At 48.2% G+C, this 23,202-nt stretch overlaps 1 protein-coding gene across 3 annotated transcripts in view; it reads left to right on the top strand.

Moving 5' to 3' along the window:
* Positions 1-23,202, top strand: part of TTC21A (tetratricopeptide repeat domain 21A) — a 47,988-nt gene that overhangs the window by 14,497 nt on the left and 10,289 nt on the right. For 2 of the 3 annotated variants that reach the window (XM_064277506.1, XM_064277508.1), the window contains exons 7-14: positions 7,632-7,716; positions 9,439-9,537; positions 10,465-10,657; positions 15,215-15,675; positions 16,504-16,633; positions 19,023-19,180; positions 19,379-19,594; positions 23,150-23,202. The exon at positions 23,150-23,202 is cut by the window's right edge and continues 186 nt beyond it. In XM_064277506.1, the coding sequence (XP_064133576.1) occupies positions 7,632-7,716; positions 9,439-9,537; positions 10,465-10,657; positions 15,215-15,675; positions 16,504-16,633; positions 19,023-19,180; positions 19,379-19,594; positions 23,150-23,202 (1,395 nt within the window). The remainder of the gene's footprint in view (positions 1-7,631; positions 7,717-9,438; positions 9,538-10,464; positions 10,658-15,214; positions 15,676-16,503; positions 16,634-19,022; positions 19,181-19,378; positions 19,595-23,149) is intronic. The other variant, XM_064277507.1, reaches the window with a different exon arrangement.

Genomic DNA, 23,202 nt, shown 5'->3' on the forward strand with positions numbered 1-23,202 from the left:
AGAAGACAGAGAGAGCTGTAACGTCAGAGACAGCATAAGATGGCAAGAATCAGTAGCAGAGAAGCAGCGGCAGCAGAACCAGGAGACCGGCACAAGATGGCGCAGTGGACTTCCCAGCCCATGGAGTAAGGTGGTTATAGTGGGTGTGCCAACCCGTGGAGTGAGAGCTGAGCACCTTCAGGCCCAGGCTTACTGGCTGAGTGAGCTACCTCTGGGCACTTATCAGTGGAGCTAAAGAGCTTTGTAACACTTGCCCGAGCAGGGCAGGAGTTGGGCCTGCCCAAGAGGGTCAAGGGCCAGGTAGAGGTCTGCCTGCGAGCACACTGATGTCCTGATGGAAGGACTGTATCCTGAGTCATTCCCAATCCTGAATTGTAACCCGTTACTTCCTTAATAACCCCATAATTGTATTATCTGTGAGTTCTGTGTGGCCATTGCAATGAATTATTGAACCCAGCAGAGAAAATAGAGAGTGCTGTGGGAGGGACTGCTGGTGTCAGGATTGGTAAGAAGGCTGAAGGGTGAAGGTATGTCTGGCCTCCGCCTCATAGGAGCCATCAGCCTTAGCCGTGGATGGTGATGATGATTCTCCCTTCTCCTGAAGTTAGAGGAGGTCAGATACCCCCACCGCGCCATTTTTACATACACTCGTGTTCACTGCAGCACTGTTCACAGTAGCCAGGAGGTGGGAACAACCTAAAGGCTCATCCACAGATGAATGGATGAACAGAACGTCCTACATACGTACGAAGGAATACTCAGCTGGTAGGAGAAATGAAGCCTTAATACACGTTACTGTATGGATGGAGCTTGAAAACATACAACATTTGTCCTTTTGTGATTGTATGACCCCACTCATAGAAAAAGACAAGAAGAGGCAAAGGTACAGAGACTAAAGTTTGTTAGTGGTTGCTACAGGCAGGAGGAAGGGGGAAAAGGGGAGTTTACTAGGGTGGCACATCCAGTTATTTTAGTTGCTGTCAATACCTGTAAAAAGTTGAACTGGCAAAAGTTGGGTGGTAGATATATTTACAACAGTGATAAAAAAAAAAAAAAAGTAGATGCTACGGCTGCTTATGTACAGCCAAATACCTGATGGAATGTGGCTCCTTGGTTTGGAGGTTGAGGGTCGTGGTTTCATGGGACGTCCCAGTTAATCGGCCTAATAACATGTTCAGTGCTTCTGTTCTGCCTCCTAGTTTGCCCGGGGTTTTAGAAGTTTGCAAGACAACTGGTCTCTATTCACCTGGAGCAACAGAGGAAGGGCAGTCAGGAATAGGAGGAGGATATGGCATGTGTGGCTGATGGCCTCCATGAACAACTGCCTCCTTTGCCATGAGACCAGAAGACCGGGATGGTGCCAGGCTACCCTTACTGAACATTTGGATAGAAGATATCATAGAAGAATACTGATCAAAAGGGAGAAAATGCACAACAGAATTCCAAATTCTCATGGATTCCAGACTTCCTGGAGCCATACAGGGTGGATGAACCCCTGGAACTATTGCTCTGAGATAATCTTTAAACCTTAAATCAAAACTATCCCCTGACGTCTTCTTAAAACCAAACAGCAGTTTAGCTTAACTAGTAAAAAAGTCTGCCTTGAGCACTGTGCTTTTTAAAGACCTGTCTATATGGGATCAGGTTGATAACAGCAAATTGAAAGATTAGATAGGAACCTTAGGAGGCAGTGAGTTCATGTTAATGAGGGGGAGCAACTCAGAAAAGGGGGGTGAGAATGATTGCAGAGCTCCAAGAGTGTAATCAGTGTCACTAAATTGTGCATGTAGAAACTATTGAATTGGTATATGTTTTGCTGTGTATATGTAAGTCAAAAATCAACTCAGGGGCACACAACAACAATAAATGACTAATGATGTTGACATCTTTTCATATGCTTACTGGCTATTTGTATATCTTTTTTGGAGAAATGTCTGTTCAAGTCCTTTGCCCATATTTAAAATTGGATTGTTCGTCTTTTTGTTGTTGAGTTGTAGGAGTTCTTTATATATTCTAGATATTAAGTCCCTATTTGATATATCGTTTCCAAGTATTTTCTCCCATTTTGTAGGTTGTCTTTTCACTTTCTTGATAATGTCCCTTGATGGACAAAATTTTTAATTTTGATGAAGTCCAACTTCTTTTGTTGCTTCTGCTTTTGGTGTCATATCTAAGAATCCATTGCCAAAAGCAATGTCCTGAGGCTTTACCTCTATATTTTCTTATAAGAGTTTTAGCTTTTGTGTTTAGGTCATTGGTCTATTATGAATTGATTTTCACGTATGGTGTGAAGTATGTTGAGCAAATCTGAGAAGCTGGACTCTGTGAAGAAGAACGTGGCATCAGGATTGGAGGAAGACTCATTAACAACCCTCGATACACAGATGACACAACCTTGCTTACTGAAAGAAGAGGACTTGAAGCACTTATTGATGAAGATCAAAGACTACAGCCTTCAGTATGGATTTATACCTCAACATAAAGAAAACAAAAATCCTTACAACTGGACCAATAAGCAGCATCATGATAATTGGAAAAAAGGTGGGAGTTGTCAAGAATTTCATTTTACTTGGATCCACAATCAACGCCCATGGAAGCAGCAGTCAAGAAATCAAATGACGTATTGCATCGGGCAGATGTGCTGCAAAAAACTCGTTTAAATTGTTAAAAAGCAAAAATGTCACCTTGAGGACTAAGGTGCACCTGACCCAAGCCATGGTATTTTGAGTCATCTCATATGCAAGAAAAAGCTGGACAATGAGTAAGGAAGACCGAAAAGGAATTGATGTATTTGAATTATGGTGTTGGCAAAGAATATTGAGTGTATTGTGGACTGCCAGAAGAACGAACAAATCCGTTTTGGAAGAAGTACAGCCAGAACGCTCCTTAGAAGCAAGGATGGAGAGACTTCATCTCATATACTTTGGACATGTTATCAGAAGGAATCAGTCCCTGAAGAAGGACGTCATGCTTGGTAAAGTAGAAAAAAAAAGAAGACGACCCTCAATGAGATGGACTGACACAGTGGCAGCAACAATGGACTCAAACATAGCAACGATTGTGAGGATGCCATTGGACTGGGTAGTGTTTTGTTCTGTTGTACGTATAGTTGCTGAGTCAGAACTGACTTGATGGCATCTAACATCATGGCTCCAACTTCACTCTTTTGCGTGCGGAGATCCAATTGTCCCGGCACCATTCATTAAAAAGACGGTTCTTTCCCCATTGAATGAACTTGGCATGCTTGTCAAAAATCAATTGACCGTAGATGGATGATGGAAGGTTTTTTGAGAACAGAATGTTTTAGATAACTGAGGGATAGCTCTTTAAACTCTAATGTTTTATTGTAACTATTGTATTTTTGGAAATCCTGGTGGCATAGTGATTAACCGCTACGGCTGCTAACCAAAAGTTTGAATCCACCAGGCGCTCTTGGAAACTCAATGGAGCAGTCCTACTCTGTATTACAGGGTCACTATGAGTTGGGACTGACTCAACAGCAATGCGTAGTAGGTAGGGATTGTATTTTTATCTCAGTATTCTTAAAACGCATAATACTTACCTGCTCATTAAAAGTTATTTAGACTATTTCTTTCTTAATGACCATGAGTCATCACTCTGAATTGTAACTGAGCTGTGTGATCATATACAACACAGTTCTCAAAAAACAAAGCCCAAACAAATCCCTTTTTTCCTTGTGGAGTGATGATAAGCTCTCTGATGATTACTGGAATTTGAATCTTATAGAGAGGTGCTGCGGTAGCAAATCAAAAATGATTCTGCCCTGCCCACAGGTGTGCTGCCTGTGCTGGTTCCCTTTCTCGTGGTTACACCTGCCCAGTGTCCTTGGCGTGAGCTGGATCAAGAGTTTGCTTTGGAGGCTCAGCCTTAGGATACCTGGCTGAAGGCCACACCGTGGGTGTGTGCAGCAGCCCTACCCTGGCCCTGCCATGCCCTTGGGCAAGGAGACAGTGTTTGGTGCCAACCACATAGCACCTTCCTACCTGGAGACTCTCACAGTTAGGGGTGTTCCTAGTATTCTCTCGTTGTTTTTTGTTTATTTTATGAACCCTGCCCTTCTCAACCCGTTTTTTTTTTTTTTTTTTTAATTTCTGTATGTACAGTTCAGTGACATTGATTACATTCTTCGAGTTGTGCAACCATTCTCACCCTCCTTTTCTGAGTTGTCCCTCCCCTGTTAACATAAACTCACTGCCCCCTAAGGTTCCTATCTCATCTTTTGAGTTGCTGTTACCAATTTGATCTCATATAGATACTTCTTTGAAGAGCACAATGCTCAAGGCAGACCTTTTTTACTAGTTGAGCTGAACTATTGTTTGGTTTTAAGAAGACTTAAGGGGATATTTTTGATTGAAGCTGTAAGGATTATCTCAGGGCAAATTATTATCTTGGGGATTCATCCACCCTTTGTGGCTCCAGGAAGTCTGGAGTCCATGAGAATTTCAAATTCTTTTCTGCGTTTTCTCCCTTTTGATCAGGATTCTTCTATGATATCTTTGATCCAAATGTTCATTAATAGTAGCCAGGCACTGTCCCGGTCTTCTGGTCTCATGGCAAAGGAGGCAGTTGTTCGTGGAGGCCATCAGCCACACATGCCATACCCTCCTCCCGTTCCGTTCCTGACTGCCCTTCCTCTGTTGCTCCAGGTGAATAGAGACCAATTGTCTTGCAAGCTTCTAAGACCCCAGGCAAACTAGGAGGTAGGACAGAAGCACTAAACATGTTATTAGGCCAATTAACTGGGATGTCCCATGAAACCATGACCCTAAACGTCCAAACCACACAACCAAATCCCACAAGGTGTTTGGTTGTACGTAAGCAGCTTCAGTAGCTACTCTTTTTTTTTTTTTAATCGTTGCTGTAAATGTATCTATCAATCACACAACTTTTGCCAGTTCAGCTTTTTACAATAAATGGTCATATAGTCCTTCCCATTGTTTTTTAAATTCTTTGCTCTGTGTTTCTCTTTTTGTCCCAAATATTTAATTTTTTCCTTCTCTTTTATTTATTCATTTTTGTTGTGGATATTTATACACATGTATAACAAAGTATTTGCCATTTCAGCCTTTTTTATGTGTACATTTCACTGCCGTTAATTATGTTCACCATGTTGTACAACGTTTACCACTATCTGTTTCTAATTTTTTCATCACCCTTAACATCTCTGTTTTTTCCGTCAATCTTAAAATAGCTTTTTTATTAGTCTTTGCAAAGAACCAGCTTTGGGTTTTGTTGATCCTCTTGGGTATATCTTTGTTTTCTAATTTATTACTTTCGGCTCTTAACTTATTTCCTGCCAACTTGCTTGGTAAAGTAGAAGGTCATTGAAAAAGAGGAAGACCCTCAAAGAGTTGGATTGCCGCAGTGGCTGCAACAATGGGCTCAAGCATAGGAATGATTATGAGGATGGCGCAGGACCGGGCACTGTTTTGTTCTGTCATACACGGGGTCGTTGTGAGTTGGAACAGACTCGACAGCACCTAACGACAACTTTCTTTTAGAGTTATTCTGTTATTTTCTAACTCTTGAGTTGGTTGTCTGGCTCATCTATCCTCAATCTTCTTTTCTAAAGTAAGCATTTAAGCCTAGGAGTATCCCTCAAGGTACCATTTTAGCGGTATTCACCTTTTGATGTGTGGTGTTTTCAGGATCATTTTGTTCTAAGAATTTTCTAACATCCGTTCTGATTCTTCTTTAATCCATAAGTTATTTAAAAGTGTGTTTTTAAAATTTTCAAGTATTTAAGGTTCACCTTGCATTCTGATCATCAGAAATAGTTAGAACTCTTTGAACATTGAATATGCTTTGTCATGTTGGAGTTCCGTGTGTTCAGTAGAATAACTCTATTCAGCAGAAGGCCATTCCCCGACCAGGCTGAAACATGAGAAGTTCTCTAAAAGAACAGAATACAGAGAACTCCATAGTATGATCAGAGGGTGGGCAAGGACACTTAATTGAATTTGAGGCTCCCTTTCTATCTTGCAGCTGCAGACTGCCCCCAGTGCCTCTCTGGCCACTTCCAGACCGTGGTGTCATGGTCATGTCTGTGTTAGTTGGGATATGAATAGGCTTATATAACAAAAACAATCCCCAAAATATATGGCTGAAACAACACAGATTATTCCTGCCTCAGGTAAAAGTTTGGCTGTTGGTCCAGGGCTGGGATGGCCGCATAATTCTGTAGGGTTCCAGGCCCCTTTTGTTTTATTGTTCTGTAGTTTCTAGGATGTTGCTTGCACGGTCCATATTCCCACCAGCAGGAAGAAGGAAAGAGCAGAAATGGGGGGCATGTTGTTTTAGTTTAAGGGCACAACTGGATATCACACTTACCACTTTCACGTACATTGCGTTGGCCAGAACTTAGTCACCTGGCTATGCCTAAGCTGCAAGGGAGGCTGGGAAATGTAGTCTTTATCCTGGGCAGCCGTGTGCCCGACTAACTTGGGAATTCTATTATTAGAAGGTGGAAACCCTGGTGGCCTAGTGGTTAAGAGGTACGGCTGCTAACCAAAAGGTTGGCGGTTCGGCTACCAGATGCTCCTTGGAAACTCTGTGGGGCAGTTCCACTCTGTCCTGTATGGTCATTATGAGTCAGAATTGACTGAACAGAAAGGGATTTGGTTTTTGGTTTTATTATTAAAAGAAAAAAGCCCTGGTAGCACAACGATTAAGCGCTTGACTGCTAATCGAAATGTTGGTGGTTTGAACCCACCAATGGCTCCACAGAACAAGGACCTGGCCATCTGCTCCTGTAAAGATTACAGCCTAGAAAACCCTACTCTGGCCTATAGGGTTGCTATGAGTTGGAAATTGACTCAGCGGCCATGGGTTTGGTTTTTGGCTTTATTATTAAAAGAAAGGAACCCTGGACAAGGACGAGAAGGTAGGAGGGGACAGGAAAGCTGGATGAATGGAAATGGGGAACCCAAGGTCGAGAAGGGGAGAGAGTTGACATGTTGCAGGGTTGGCAATCAATGTTACAAAACAATAGGTGTATTAATTTTTAATGAGAAACTAATTTGCTCTGGAAATCTTCATCTGAAGCACAGTATATATATTTACACATATATCTGTACATATATATAAAAAAAAATTTTTTTTTTTTGTACATATATATACACACACCAAAAAACCAAACCAAACCCTTTGCTGTCTAGCCAATTCCAACTTATAGTGACCCCATAGGACAGAATAGAATTGCCCCATAGAGTTTTCAAGGAGCGCCTGGTGGATTCGAACTGCCAGTGTTTTGGTTAGCAGCCATAGCACTTAACCACTGCACCACCAGGGTTTCCATATATACATCTGCATACACGTACATAAAAAAAAGTAAGGACCCCTGGTGGTACAACGGTTAAGCATTTGGTTGCTAATCCAATGGTTGAGGGTTCAGACGCACCCAACAGCTCCGCATGACGAAGACCTGGTGATCTGCTCCTGTAAAGATCACAGCCCAGGAAACCCTACGGGGCAGTTCTACTGTGTCACATCAAAGGACAGCAGCATTATTCAAGGAAGAAGGGAGAATGGGAACCGGGAGACAAGCAGCAGTTGCCGCCACTCCATCCTATCAATACTCTTAATTCGTGTGGCTCCTCTTCCTATTTCAGAATCCTAGAAAAAGATGAAAGCAATATTGATGCCTGCCAGATTCTAGCTGTGCACGAGCTGGCGAGGGAAGGAAACGTGACCAAAGTAAGTTCTTCCAAGACAGGCGAGTTGAGCCTTGAGCAAACAGACCCAAGAAGGAGCCCCTCGCACCCGACCCAGAGGCCTTGGAGCATGCTCCCTGGGTCTCGGCCCCCTCCTCCCCACCCCATACTCCCCACCAAGGGGGTCTGCTCTGGTCTGGTTCTTGAGGCAGTACAGCTCGAGGGTCCAACAGCGGGCTGATTCTGGCTCTGCAGCGTGCTTCCCTTGTGAATCTGGGCAGGTGTTTCCACCTGGATAAGACTCAGAATCCTCATTTGTAAAGTGGAGATAATTCCACCTGCCTTGTAAGGTGGTTGTAAGGACTAAATGAGATAAGTGGGAAAGCTTGGAACCCTGCCTGGGACACTAACAATCAGTGTTAACTGATAGTGGAGGTCACGGTAGTGTTTCGGGAGTCCTGGAAGTGCCACTGGGGGAGGGGTGGAATTGCCCAGATATTGACCAGGCAGTACCTGGCACCAAACTTGCTCCTAAGGCTTTTCATCTCTGAAGAAACCTAAAATGGCCCTCAAATGCTGTCAAAAACACCTAGAACTCTTAATGAAAACTTCAGTACCCACACAGGCTCCTGTTAAAAGAAAGAGTTTGTGTTCTCAGCCAAAATTTGCGTTTTGAATAATGAGATAGAAAGCAGCATCTGCCTTTATGGGAATTACGGTGAATCAAGGGTCTCTCAGGGGTCATGGCAGGAGGAGGAAGCCCTGAGAGTGTGGGTTTTATGCTAGGAATTGGGGTGGAGTGGGTTGACAGGGAAGAAACTCTTGACGATGGCCCCAGCGCTGTCTGTGGGAACAGGACAGGCCTGTCCTCAGGTCCCTCTGTCCCCAGAGCTTCCTGGGGCTCATCCTGAGGTCGCTCCTAGGGGCAAGTTAACACTGAACACCCCTACTTCACCCCCACCTTAAACCCTGGCACCCCCACCCCTGTCCAGCCCAGGCCACCCAGCTCTGATGTTGCTCTCTGATGCTGAGCAGAGCGGACCCACCCCATCCTGGGTTCTGTTTAGGCCTGTCTTGGCAGCTTGGGAATGAGAACTTTCCAATTCTGGGTAGGGTTGTTGGGGGTGGTAGGCAGGACAGTCGGGGGGACACTGGCTTTGGAGTCAGTCAGTCACTTAGCTGAGGACCTCGGGACACCACCCAGCCTCCCTGACTCTTCATCTCGTTGACTGCAAAGTGCTGATAGTCGCACCGGTTCCCAGGGCTGCTGGGGGGATTCCCTGGAATGACATCGAGGCATCAACCAAGCTGGTGACTCGTCAAAATGGAGGGGAGGCTCCTGGCCAGCACAGGTGCCTGGTCAGCCTGGTGGGCTGCGGTGTGGGCAGTGAGGCTGGCTCCTGTCTCTGCCTGGGTAGGGGGGAAGGCTCAGGAACGGAGGGACAGAGCCAACTCTCAGGTGAATGATGACCCTGAAAGTTCCACGTAGGGTAATCTAAAATAATACTGATGCCAGGTGTCCTCCCCCCATTAAACTTGTTATCAGCAAGTCTATTCTGACCCATGGCGGCCCTATAGGACAGAGTAGAACTGCCCCATAAGGTTTCCAAGGCTGTAAGTCTTTACAGAAGCAGACGGCCACCTCTTACTTTCCTGGGTATTTAAACAGGCCTCCCAGCTGGTGCCAAGCGGGCCGGGGCTGAGCACCACTGCCATGGACTCGGAGCTGCATGTCCCTTTTAATGTTGTCTGTTTTGTCCTGCAGGCAGCTGAGCGTGTTAGAAACCTGATTAAGGCACTAGAGATGAGAGAGCCTCAAAATCCAAGCCTCCATCTCAAAAAAATTCTCGTGATTAGCAGACTGGTAAGGTTCTTTTCTGGTTTCTGAAATGGTGCTTCTCTCTGTGTTCCTTAGGGGAGACTTGTCCTCCTCACAGAACTCCCCGGTTCCCTGCCCCTTCTCTTCTCCACACCCGTCTTCGCCCACAGATCAAGCCTGTCAGCTAGTAGTGCACCCATGGCCCCTCCCTTCTTCTGGCCGCTAACTGTGACATGTGGACTCTGAACCCTTTACCCGGTGCTCCCCAGAGGTGTTGTGACTGTCAGGGCAATGAGGCCTGAAAGCCCTTTTAGAGTGGGAAGCGCTTTACTTGGGGAAGGACAGCCACGCCCAGCTGCAGCCCTAGGGTTGCTGGGGCCCGGCTCCCACATTCTTTTTGTGGAAGTCATAGGGCAGGCTGGCCAGCCTAGGCCTCTCTGACATGAAGCAAGTTCCGTATATGCCACTTGCCAAGGAACCTGTGTCTCTGTCAGACCCTTCGGCCCCAACGCAGAATTTACAAGAAGGGATTGCATAAGAACACGGGCAGCTCTGGGGCCTCAGACACCACAACGGTGGCGTTGAGTGCCACTGGACACCATCTCCCTCCGTGCTGGTGTCTGATCCTCTGCTGCTAGCAGCTTCCAGGGCCAGGGAGAGCATCTCTCGCCCAGCTTCAGTTTCTGAAAAGCCTCTTGGCAACTTCTTGGACCAATTACTGTAGACAGACAGGGGATGGAAACCTGAGACAGCCCAAATGGGGTGGCCCTGTGGCTGAGGCAGGTTCCACACACGTGGCTAATGCGAGGCTCTTTGGGAGCTGGAGAGCTGCCCACCTCCATTGCCTAGATGTCTACAAGTACCTCTTGGGCTCTCCTGAGCCTGCCTGCCCTGCCAAAGTCTCTCCCCCGTCTGACACGGCCTGTCTCAGACTGGAATGACGGTCTCCCCCTTCTGGTCCGTTTCTTGCAGTGTGGAAGACACCAGCCAATCCTACGGCTAGTGTGTGGCTTCATCGAGCGCACCTTCTTGGCCACCCCATCCTACGCCCACGTGGCCACAGAGCTGGGCTATCTCCTCATCCTCCGGGACCAAGTAAAGGAGGCATCGCTGTGGTACTGTGAGGCCATGAAACTGGACGAGAACAGCATAGCTGCCTTGACAGGTCTCTGCCGGCAGGGCGGACAGGGTGGGGCGGGGGAGACGGGTGCTGGAAGCCAAGCAGGGCAGCCTCTACCGTCCAAAAGAGAGTGTCGGGACGTATTTCCCCTGGCAGGTAAATTTGGGAGCACATTTTTGGTAAGACGCCTTTCTGTGAACCCACAGGTGTAGATGTAAGGGGTGTGGGAGTTCTTGGAGCCCCCTCGGATGTAGAGCCGACTCAGATCACAATGCCCACGCCCTGGTCCCCGAGAACTGACAGCCTGCCCTGTACCCAGTCAGCCTGCCTCATCCCAGGCCCTGAAAGGCTAGTGTTGGAGACAGGCCTGCTCACCAACACCTGCCCTGCCCTGGACCCACCTCTGTAGCCTCTCTCTGCAGGGCACTGAGCTGAAAGGCCACCAGAACAGGCATCCCCTGGGTTTTACTTCCCTTTCTACACACTTTCTTTTAATCCTTTCTGTAAGTGTCAAATGAATTTTCGAGAGCCCTGTTTGCATTTTACATGTTTTTGAAAGCCCCAAATCCATGGTTTCTAGTGAATTCTGAACTGGCAGCATTTCATTTTGGTCAAGAGAGCTGTGTGGCCCAGTGCTCAGGGCAGGCCGGGTTCCTGCCCTGGTTCTCGGGAGCTGTGTGCTTCTGGGCAAGTCACTTCTCCTCTCTAAGCTCCAGGCTTCTCACCTGTAAAGCATAGTTGTCAGAAGAGTTGATCTGGACTCCTCATCCATGCTTCTTCCTCCATCCCCAAACCCCATGAAAATAACGGGAAATGTTTTTTAAAAAGACAGGAAGTCCCCTGTATCATAGGGAAAGGTACTGTCAGTGGACCGGAAACTTTGAAGAAGGTCACACTTTTAGAAGGGGTAAAGCAGATGTCGTGATATATACGGAAACCCCAAGTAGGCCTGTGAACCATAAACCAACGTAGGCAGAGGCAGGCCAGCCAAAGAAACAAGTAGACCAGCTTCCCCAGAGAGCTCCAGGAAAAACAAAAATCACAAATGGCAAGTTCAGGGTGACAGAGGCTGGGAGAAAAAGCATGCCATAGTCAGTGTGGTGGTCTCCTAGGGTGCTGAAACACAGGACCCTGCAAACTGGGTGGCTTTAAAGAACAGAAATACATTGCCTCACACAGTTCTGGGGGATGGACGCCTGAAATCAGGGTGTCAGCTGTGTTGACCGTTTCTGAGGGTGCCGAGGGAGACTCTGATCCATGCCTCTCCTAGCTTCTGGTGAGGGCCAGCGATCCTTAGTGTTCCTTGGCTCAGAGATGGCGTCCCTCCAGTCTCTGCCTCCGTCTTCACCGGGCCGCGTCCCTCTGTGTGTCCCTCTGTGTCTCTCCTCGTCCTCTGTAAGGACACCATTCGGATTGGGTTAGAACACACCCTCCTGCTTTCTGACCACGTTAATTGATAATGGCTTCAGAGACACTATTTCCAAATAAGGTCACACTCACCGGCACCGGGGGTTAGGACTTCAGCATATTTTGGGGGGGGGGGGCACGGCACAATCCAACCCATAACAGGCAGTCAGTGTAGCTAAGGGGGGTGACTGGAACTGTGCCCAGACCAGAGAATGGAATCAGGGAGGCTCTTGCTGGGTTTGGGGGCAGTTGGGAGCAAAACAGAGCCCACAGGACTTCCCACCACCACCAGGGACACGAAGGGCAAAAAGACTTAGCTGCTCAACACGCAGGCAAAATCCCCTGAAATGTTTCTGCACAAAGCTAAGGCCTTCCCCACTTCCTCATCCAAGGGGGAGCCCCAGCCTGTCAACCAGAAGGGAAGTCCACTGCTCAGGGGGTCTGTCCCACTCACCCCAGCCCAGGCCAGTCACCATCTTATCTGGACTGTCTGGGAAAATCAAACAGTAACCTTGATAATTTCGGGGGAAATCTCCCCCAGCTGCTCATGTTCATCACTCTAGCCCTTTGTCAATCTGCTAAACGTCTAAAAGAGCAAAGTTAAGACAGAACATAGAACATAGTTTTTTCCCCCTAAAAACACCTTCAATATTTGGAGAGGCTGTTGTGTCAGTAAGTAAAGAACATGCTAGAAAGGTGAAGAGAACAAAAAAAGTTGTTGAAAAAAAGCATGATTGCAGGGTAAAAAATCCCATAGACAGGCCAAATAGTGGGATGGATGGAATTGAAAACCGAGATGGTGATTAGGAAGAAGAAAAAAAAAAAAACTGAACTCATTGCCATCGAGTCGATTACTGACTCATAGTGACCCTATAGGACAGAGTAGAACTGCCCCACAGAGCTTCCAAGGAGTGCCTGGTGGGTTCGAACTGCCCATCTTTTGGTTAGCAGCCGTAGCTCTTAACCACTACACCACTAGGGTTTCTGATTAGGAAGACAGTCAGGAGTAAATAAACCAAAATAGACTAGAAGTACCTGGAAAAGAAGAATAGGAACAGAGGGAGTTTGTCCTCCCGACATCAAAACATATCACAAAACCGTAGTAATTCCATCAGCTTGAGGCCAGCCCTCGAATAAACAAATAGATAAATGGGTCAGAAACAGACCTTATGATAAAGGTGACATTTCAAATCAATAGATTGTTCAACAAATGATGGTTGGACACTGGCCTATCCATTATAAAAAAGAAAATAATAAGGATGGTGAGTCCCCCTCACACAGCATGAATCCCAGAGGAATTAATCATGAAAATTAAACTCAGGCTTCCCCGGGGGTTCTAAGCCTGACTACAAACTCAGAAACTACAAAGGAGAAGGTCTGACAGATGCGACTACATAGAAATTTCAAACTCCTGGATGGTGAAAGATACTGCAAAAGTAGTTAAAAGATAAATGGCAAACTGATAGGAGATGTTGGCAACAAAGGGTTAACAATTTTTATAAACGTAAATCGTCCCAAAAGAAAAACAGGCAAAGGCTATGAACAGGAAATTCACAGTAAAAAGTCCATTAAAAATATGAAAAGATATTCATTCTTAATAATCAAATGCAGATTAAAATCAGTCACTTTTCACTTTTTAGACTGGCAAAGATGAAAGCTTGTCAGCAAGATTGTGGGGAAAGGACACTTTCAGATTCTATTGCCAGTAATAGAAATACACGTATCTTTGGAGGTCGAATTGGTGAGAACAGTAAATGGGCTTGGCTGTTAACCAAGAAAGGTTGGAGGTTCGAGCCCACCCAGAGGCTTTTTGGAAGAAAGGGCTGGCTGTCTACTTCCAAAAGAGCAGCCATTGAAAACCCCGTAACGACACGAGGTCGTCACTAGCTGGAGTCGGGTCCGTAGCCGCTGGTTTGGTTTTTGGCATAAACGTTTTAAATATGCATCGCTTTGACTCATCAATTCTACTTCAGAAATTTGAACATACAAAAATGTTCCCCCATGGCATTGTAATATTTAAACAACAAAAAACAACCAGCTAAATGCGAAATTAGGTTTCCTTCAATAGGGCATTGGTTAAATATCACACCCACACAGAGGGATATTATCATTAAAAAGAACGAGGTAAATCTGTATGAACAGAAGGGAAAATACATCTATCATGTTGTCGTCAGGTGCCTTTGAGTCGGTTCAGACTCCTAGCAATCCCATGTTCAACAGAACAAGACGCTGCCCCATCCTGCGCCATCCTCACAGCCGTTGCCATGTTTGAGCCCATTGTTGCAGCCACTGTGTCAGTCTGTCTCGTTGAGGGTCTTCATGTATCAAGTGAAAAAAATAAGTTGCCGGACGGTACACGTGACCCGAATCCCTTTGTGCGTGTGTGTTTAAACCTGCTGGTATGAGCATACGTGTACATATAAATGTGTATGCTTGAGCTGTGTGTATGTACACTTAAAAAAAAAAAAACCCAAACCGTTGCTGTCAAGTCAGTTCCGACTCGTGGTAACCCCACATGTGCAGAGCAGAACTGCTGCACTGTGTTCTCAAGGCTGTGACCTCTGGGAAGCACACCTCCAGGCCCTTCTTCCAAGGTACCTCTGACTAGGTTGGAACTGCTCACTTTCTGGTTAGTAGTCAAGCGCTTCACCATCTGTGCCACCCAGAGACTCCTGTGTTGTTGTTGGGTGCCATCAAGTTAATTCTGACTCCTAGTGACCCTATAGGACAGAGTAGAACCACCCCATAGGGTTTCCTAGGCTGTAATCTTTACGGGAACAGACTGCCAGGTCTTTCCTCCCTCGAAGCCACTGGTGGGTTCCAACCACTGACTTTTTGGTTAGCAGCCAAGTGCTTAACCATTGCACCACCAGAGCTCCGTGGGACTCCTGTATACACATTAAAACATAAATGCTTAGAAGAGTGTCTGAAGGAATACACCCCTTCAGTGTACCTAACAGTGCTTATCTCTAGAGAGAGGCGTTGTGAAGCAGAGTGTGAACAAGGGACGTTCCTGTAAGCTGCCTTATGCTTTGATCTTTACCGTAAGTGTGTGATGCCCTTTCAGCTTGTGAAGGTGTTGGAAAGAGTCAGAGACCCTGCCCCGGGCCCCTTCTTTCCAGTTCTCATCCAGGCTTCTCAGCTTCGTGGGCTGCCTCAGAGCTGGGTGCTCATCCGTGTCCTGTCCTGTTCCAGGGATCATCTGGTGTCAGATCCTAGAAGGCCACCTGGAGGAGGCTGAGCACCAGCTGGAATTCCTGAAGGCAGTGCAGCAGTCCCTTGGGAAGTCTAAGGTCGGAGCTCTCTGGGCCGTGGGTCGCTCCCTGATTCTGTCCCTCCTCCTACCCCCAGTTTCTAAGACAAGGCAGCCAGGATGGCCGGGACGCCCACCTGGCCTCTGCCACCCGCTCTGGCCAGGCTGGCGTTGGTCCCAAGACTCAGGCATCCGTCTGCAGGTGGTGGTTTTTCTCCAGGCCCTTCTGGCGTCCAAGAAGCACGAGGTGGAACAGGAGGCCACGACCCTCCTGAAGGAAGCGGCCGAGCTGCACTTCTCCAACATGCAGGGCCTCCCCCTGGGCCCTGAGTACTTTGAACGGCTAGACCCCCCCTTCCTGGTCTGCATCGCCAAGGAGTACTTGTCCTTCTGCCCCAAGCAGGTGAGGGGCAAGCCCATCCTTACGGCGGGGCTGGAGTGCAGGCGTGGGTGCTGGTCTGAGCCTCGGGAGGTCAGGTAGCCCAGTGCTTCTCACGCTTGGACATCCAGCATGCGGACCACCTGGGAGGTTGTTAGGAGGCAGATTCTGACTCCGCAGGCAGGGCCCGGATCCGTGCATGTCTAGCCAGCTTCCGGGTGAGGCTGAAGCTGCTGATCTGGGGCCACGCTTGGGGACCAGAGCTTACCCCATTGCTGGCCTTTGCCCTAGAGGAGAACTTGGCTTCCTTTTTCTGGAAGTCTTCCAGGAACTCTGTTGGTCTTTGCTTGTTAGTCTGGCTTTCCCAGCCAGTCAGGATTCCTCATGAGCAAGGACCATATCTCACACATCTTAATACGCCCCCCGCACCTCGTAATGAGTTATTCAGCAATACTTTCTGGGTGCACTGCCATGGACCAGGCACCATTCTAGGTACTGAGAACACAGGAAACAAAACAACGTCTCTGTAAATCCATTGCCGTGGGTCAACTCGGACTCATAGCGACCCTATAGAACAGTGTAGAACTGCCCCGCAGGGGTTCCAAGGAGCAGCTGGTGGATTCCAACTGCTGGCCTTTTGGTGAGCAGCCGAGCTCTTAGCCATTGCGCCACCAGGGCTCCACAGTCCCCATATGCTGGAGCTTACGCTTAACCACGAGAAGGGACAGCATGGACAGTCAGCATATGAGGAATAAAACAAAACCCCTCCGCTGAGAGAGTGCTTTCTGAGAGCACTGGGAGTCCCTTGCATGGGGCAGACCACAAAGCAGACCCCGCCCGGTGTTCCCACAGCCCCGGTCGCCAGGCCAGATCGTGTCTCCGCTTCTTAAACAAGCCGCCGTGATCTTGAACCCTGTGGTCAAAGCAGCCCCAGCTCTGATGGAGCCCCTTTATCTGTCGGCTCAGGTCAAGTATCTCTCAGGTGAGCCCGTGGGTCCTGGAGGCAGGGTGGAGTCTGGCCTGCCCTCGCCTGGTGGGGCTTCTGCTGCTGCTCTGGTGTTCACGACTCCCTGCCTGGGCCGCTTCAGACACGCGCACGTACACACACACCTGCATCACCAGGCCTGCCGACTCTGTCCAGCCCCCGGCCCCCGAGATAGCTCCCTGATGGACCACACCAGCTGGGCTCTCTCCCTGCCAGACCTTTTGCTGATTACTTACTTGATTGGTGCCATTGGGCTTCTGTTACATGCCAGGCGCTGCTCTGAGTACTAAAATACAAAAAAAAAACAAAAACAAAAACAACCAAGCCTGTCGGGACGATTCGGACTCATAGCGACCCTATACGACAGAGTAGAACTGCCCCATATAGTTTCCAAGGAGCACCTGGTGGATTCGACCTGCTGACCTTTTGGTTAGCAGCCGCAGCACTTAACCACTACGCCACCAGGGTTTCTTACGAGAATACAGTGGTGCTGAAAATAGGCAAAAATCCCCACCCTCATGGAGTTTGCATTCTAGTAGGGGGAAGTGGAGTCCCGGGTGATACAAATGGTTAACAAGCCCTGCTGCTCACCTAAAGGTCGCAGGCTGGAGTCTGCCCAGAGGTGCCTTGGAAGAAAGGCCTGGTGATCTTCTTCCCCAAAGTCAGCCATTGAAAACCCTGGGGGGCAGAGTTCTACTCTGACACACAGCGTTGCCGTGCGTTAAAGGAGCTGGTTAAAGGAGAAGGACAGACATAAAGGAAACAGCAGAGCTCACTGTGTAGTTTGTTAGAACGTCATAACACCCTGGAGGGAACCCAAGTGAAGAAGGGAACATGGGTGGAGGGGCTGCATGTTTAAAGAGTCGTCACGGCAGAGTGAGACCCGTACCATTAGTCATCTGTCCACACCTGGCCATCCTGGGACGCAGCCTTGCGTGGGGAGTGTTGGCAGATGACGTTTGGCCCTTGTGCTCTCTTGGCCTTTGGTGTGGCCTTGAGGGCCCTGGCCTGGGCCTCTCCTGGGCTTCAGAGCTCTGGGGGGGCCACAGCAGCTCCCTTCCAGCCCCTCCCACCTCAAGGCCTGGACCCTGGAGAGAGGGAGGACCCTCCACAGGCACCCTGCTGTGGTCCAGGGCCACTCTGGTCATGCATTTGTCCCCCAGCACCACATGTGTGCTTGGACTCTGTGGGGACCTCGGTCCTTCCTTTCTGCATCTAGGCACCAGGCTTACCCACAACTTCAGGGCCTCCTGGGTGCAAGGCATATCAGAGGACTCTTCAGGGATGCCGGCAGCTGCCAGCAAGTTTGGGGCCAAGGCAAGGTCTCCAGTGGCTTGGGTTGCCATGGTTACCTCTTCACCTTTCTGCAGCACTCAGGGCAGGAGCAGGGAGTTTGGGGCCCAAAGCAAGTGCCCCTCGCCCACCATGTTGTAGACCCCAGGCAGCACCTGGTGCCCCCACGCACCATGTTGTAGACCCCAGGCAGCAGCAGGTGCCCCCACCCACCATGTTGTAGGCCCCAGGCAGCAGCTGGTGTGGACCTGGCTACAGTGAAGGAGACCCTCCCACCAGCTCGCTGCGCCCCAGCCCTGGGCTGCCAGGCCACCCTCTAAGTACCAGGCCCTCAGCCCCACGGTGCCAGGAGATTCAGAATGAGGCCTGGAGCCCGACGGGCCTGGATTTAAATGCTGGCTTTGTCCCTTCCTAGCTGTGTGGGCTGGAGTCACAGGTCCTGTATTAAAAGAAAACCGAAAAACCCTAACCCTTTGCCATTGAGTCAGCTCTGACTCATGACGACTCCTTGTGTTATAACGAGTAGGACTGAGCCTACAGGGTTTTCTGGACTGTAATCGTTACAGAAGCAGTTCGCCAGGCCTGTCTTCTGTAGCTCGGCTGGGTGGGTTTGAAACACTTAGCACCTGAGCACAAACCATTTGGGCCACCCAGAGATCTTGTATTAAAAGACAAGGATGATACGAGCCGCACAGGGCTGGACACTGTAAAGTCTTCGCAGGTGCCAGGCACAGAGCAGGCGCTTCATAAAGTGTGGCCATTACAGTTTCTGCTATTGTTAGGCTCTGTTCTGCTCTTAGGGTCAGGAATTGGGACCGACATGGCCCCCGTAGCTTCCAGATGGAGCAGTGAAGTGACTGTGCGGTCTCCCAGAGGGACACGGAGAGAAGGAGGCCCGACTTTTCCTGGCTTTTGTCTGGGTCAAGGCAGAAACTGTTGTGATTTTAGGGAGGGACTTCTGAGTGAAGTAGAACAGAACAGAGTTAAACTCCTAACGAGTATTTTTGGGTAACAGGACATGTCAAACTGTCCTACATTGGGCCTCAGGAGTCCCCAGGGACCCTGGACATAGAGGCTTGTCTTTTATCTCTAGGAGAGCTAGAGAATGCCCAGAGCACCCTGCAGCGTTGCCTGGAGCTGGACCCCACCTCCGCGGACGCCCACCTGCTCATGGCTCAGATCCACCTGGCTCAGGGCAACTTTGCCATGTGCTCCCACTGCTTAGAGCTGGGCGTCAGCCACAACTTCCAGGTGGGGGTTCTCTGTGCCCTGCTGCCTGCTCAGTATCCTGAAGCCCCAGGGGAGTGCTACCCACGCCCCTCAGACCCTTCCCTGGCCGAAGGCAGAGCCAGGCTTAATGGGCTCCTGGGCCCTCTCTGCTCTGGGTGCTGTGAGTGGCGGCAGCAATGGTAGCGAACTGGAGCCCCCACCTCTGCTGTGCTCTTCTAGGTCCGCGACCACCCCCTCTACCACTTCATCAAGGCCAGGGCCCTCAACAAGTCGGGGGACTATCCAGAGGCCATAAAGACCCTGAAAATGATCGTGAAATTGCCAACTCTGAGGGCGGAAGAAGGCAGGAAGTTCCGTGGGCCCCGCGTGCAGCCCACCGAGCGGGTGTCCATCCTGCTGGAACTGGCAGATGCCCTCCGGCTGAATGGGGAACTGGTGAGAAGTGGCATGCCCTCCTCCTCTGGGATCAGGGTACCCTCCAGGGCACAGTTCCAGAGAGGGGACCGAGGCACTTTGATTCTGCCTAATGTTTACTTGTGCAGTTGTCAGAGCACTTTTTCATTTGTGAGCACCTCTATTCCCTGTCTAAAAGGCTTCAGTGGCCCCCATTGCCCTCAACATCAAGTCCAAACCCCCTGGGCCTGTGTGATCTAGCCCCTGCCTACCTCACTGTCCCCAGGAGGCTGTCAACCAGCCCATCAGTGCCACCTTCGCTGTAGATTGTGACTTGGGCATTGCACAGTCCCCAGGGGATTCCAGTCCCATCACAGCCTTTAGGAGTGCTGGTCCCTTGGAGTTCTGCGGTGTACAACCTGCTTGGCTGTACGAGCCAGCCCTGAGGCCTTGGAAGGGCTAGCTGGGTGGAAGCAGTGAACATCTGAGCAACCTCAGCCAGTAGCTGGGAGGGATGATGAACACAGAGGCGGGGCAAAGCCTGGGAGGAGCTGGATGCTGTCTTGCCTGGCCCTCCCTGGACTCTCTGCCCTCACCTGCTCACTGGGAAGGGGCTTGGCAGCACAGCCATCCCTGTGATCCGCCTCCAGCCTTCTGTGATGATCCCCGAGTACAGAGGGACCAGCCCATGAATGGTTCCTCGTCGTCGATTTACCCAGTCAGTTATTCAGCTGCTGTTTGCTGAAAGTGCACATCCCAGGGACTGTGATCAGAGCCAGGGACAAAGAAGAACAGGGCAGAGGGTCTTCTACCCTCGTGGAAGTTACCACTGGCGAGAGAGAGAGCCGAGGTGCCTGTGATGGCTGTAAGAACCGGGAATGTAGCCAAGCCGGAGGAAAAGAAGGGACCCATTTCTACCCCATAGAATGGCAGGGCTGCTGAACAAGGACTCCCTGCTGAAATTCTTCTTCTGTTTTCTCTGCCCTGGCCTCCTAATAGGAGGAGAGGTGGGAAAGAGAAAAGTAAGGAGGGAAATAACCTGAAAATCAGTTTTGGGGCTTGCCCAGTTCAGGTAAATAACAGATCCATGAGCTGTGGCCTTCCCTTTGAGCCAAGGGACTCCATCCTGATCCCATCTTCCCACAAAGGCTTCTCCCTTCGGGAGGACCCACAGAAAGCTAAGGGGAGGTATGCTCCCTCCCTGGCCCCGTTCTTGAGAAAAGGGTAGGGTTAGATGGCGCTGTTGCCATTTAAGGAGGGAGGAAGAAAAGAAGGAAAAAGACAAAATAAGAAGCAAAAGACAAGTGAAGATCACACTTTGGCAGAAAAAGTACTATAACAAACAGAAGAAATACTTTTTTCAAAAAAAAACTCTACACTCAATGAAAATAAAAAGAACATGGACTCTTGGAAAAGAGCTCAAAGTTAGCTAGCACACAAGGGATCAACAAAGGGGACCTCAGAAGACAGGAAAAGATGAAAAGTAAGCTGGCAGAGTTAAGAAAAGTAATCATAGAAAATAATGATACCACTATAAAATTACAGTTCCACGAGGAACAGTGGAAAACAATCCAGACTTTGCTGAAGCTCTCGGACTGAGGGAAGGGCTGAGGAAAGCAGGAAAACAAAGGGTTTCAAGAGGATGATGAATGTGGAAGACAGACAACGGACAGGCATCCAAACACATCCATCAGTGTTTCTGAAGAAAAGACAGAACAAATGGAACAGAGAAAACGCTGAAGATACAGTACAAGAAACAGTCCTGGGATTTAGGGAAGTCAAGAATAAGTAACTCAGAAGCCACCCTATGTAGGGAAAATGGTAGTAATATCCTAATGAAGTGATGGGAATCAAGGCTGAACAATGTAAATGAAGGTTCCCCCAAGCATTTAAGCAGGGAGCATATTACCCATTATAATAAAAAAAAGTCAAGCCGGCCTCAGATTTTTTTCTCAACACTACTAAATTCAAGAAAACAGTAGAACAACGTTTACACACTGTTGAGAGGGGAAGGATGTCCCCCCAGCACACCTGTTACGTCTAAAAGAAATGATGAACACAAAAAAATGCAGGAACTCAAGAATCACGGCAGTAATCAAACCTTTTGGGAAAACCTACTTGTAGATACGATCCAGCCAACCAAAACATGAGATAAAATGAAATTTTATGAATGGGGAAAAATGTAAGGTAAAAGGACAGAACTGAATCCGATTAAACATGGAACTAATCTAAGTAAATCTAAATAGAATTAAATTTAACAAATAGAATTAAATTTAACTATGATAATTTTTATTGCATTACAGTATAATGGCTAAGTTCTTGAAACAGAACAATGTAAAGTCAAAATAATGATAATTTCACAAAAATATCCCGTGGAAAAATCCAGGGGAGGAGACGGGTGAGAAGGGGGTAATGTCAGCATGCTAATTTCCTCCATCTGGGGAAAGTCTGAACTTGTTTCTTTGGTTGACAAATAGAGAAATAAAAGTTTATAAAAAATATTTTATGACAGAAAGATACCTATTGGTAGTGTTAAAATAAGACTATTTACACCAAATTAAGAGGAAAAAAAGAAAACAGGGTCGTGTATCAAAAGACAGAAAGGAAGCAAACCACAAGCAGCATATAAAAGCAAAAAACACAAAGTAAATTGACAAAAACCGAAGCACACGTATCTCTGATAATAAAACTATAAATGAAATGAACGAACCTGTTAAATGAAAAAGCAATTGGCGGTGATTTAAACAAACAAACAACAGAACCTCTACCATCCACACTCCAAAGGGTTCAGAATAAAAGTAAAAAAACGGTGCAGAGTAGCAGGCAGCACAGAGAAGGGGCTGAGGCATCAACGTCTGGGGTAAGGTTGAATTCAAGGCAGAAAGCACCGAAATGGATGAAAGAATTAAAACAATTACTAATAATTATCAAAATCATTAACAGTACAAAAGTAATGAAAATATAACTGAAGTAAGATCTTTATTGTCAAATACCATAACATTAAAATATCTTTGGTCAGGAGCAAGAAGGTATGAGGAGACATGACCATAAGGAAGGTCTCCTTGTAGGAAGGAATTGCAACAGACAAAGCTTTGAGGTGTCAGAGAACAGGTAGGCTATTATAATTGGGGGTTCCTTCCTGTACCCCCAAGCAGAGTCTCTAGGTGGCACAAGCCTTTAATGCGCTCAGCTGGTAATCAAAAGATTGGAGGTTCAAGTCTACCCAGAGGCTCTCAGAAGAAAGGCCTGGCCATCTACTTCTGAAAAAACAGCCCCTGAAAACTCTATGGAGCACAGTTCTACACTGACACACACAGGGTTGCCATGAGAGCTGACTGGACAGCGACTGGTACTGGCACCTCCGGGCTAGCCAAGCGCCCACCCCTGCCCTCCAGGAACAGCTGCCGTGGACTTTCAAGGGCTCTCTCCCACCTCGGCCACCAAGACTGCACCTGAGCCCGTCTTGTCTCCATGCTTCATCGCTCTCACAGAGCAGGAGTAGGGAGGGGAATTACTTTATGTTTCCTAGCGGAGGTCTGCTGAATTGAGTGAGTGGGTGACTGCAAATTGAGAATTGGTTTGGTTTCCGCGTTTTAGCACGAGGCCACCAAGGTCATGCAGGATGCCATCAATGAGTTCAGTGGCACACC

The sequence above is a fragment of the Loxodonta africana genome, chromosome 27 (genome assembly GCF_030014295.1).
Source record: "Loxodonta africana isolate mLoxAfr1 chromosome 27, mLoxAfr1.hap2, whole genome shotgun sequence".
NCBI lineage: Eukaryota > Metazoa > Chordata > Mammalia > Proboscidea > Elephantidae > Loxodonta > Loxodonta africana.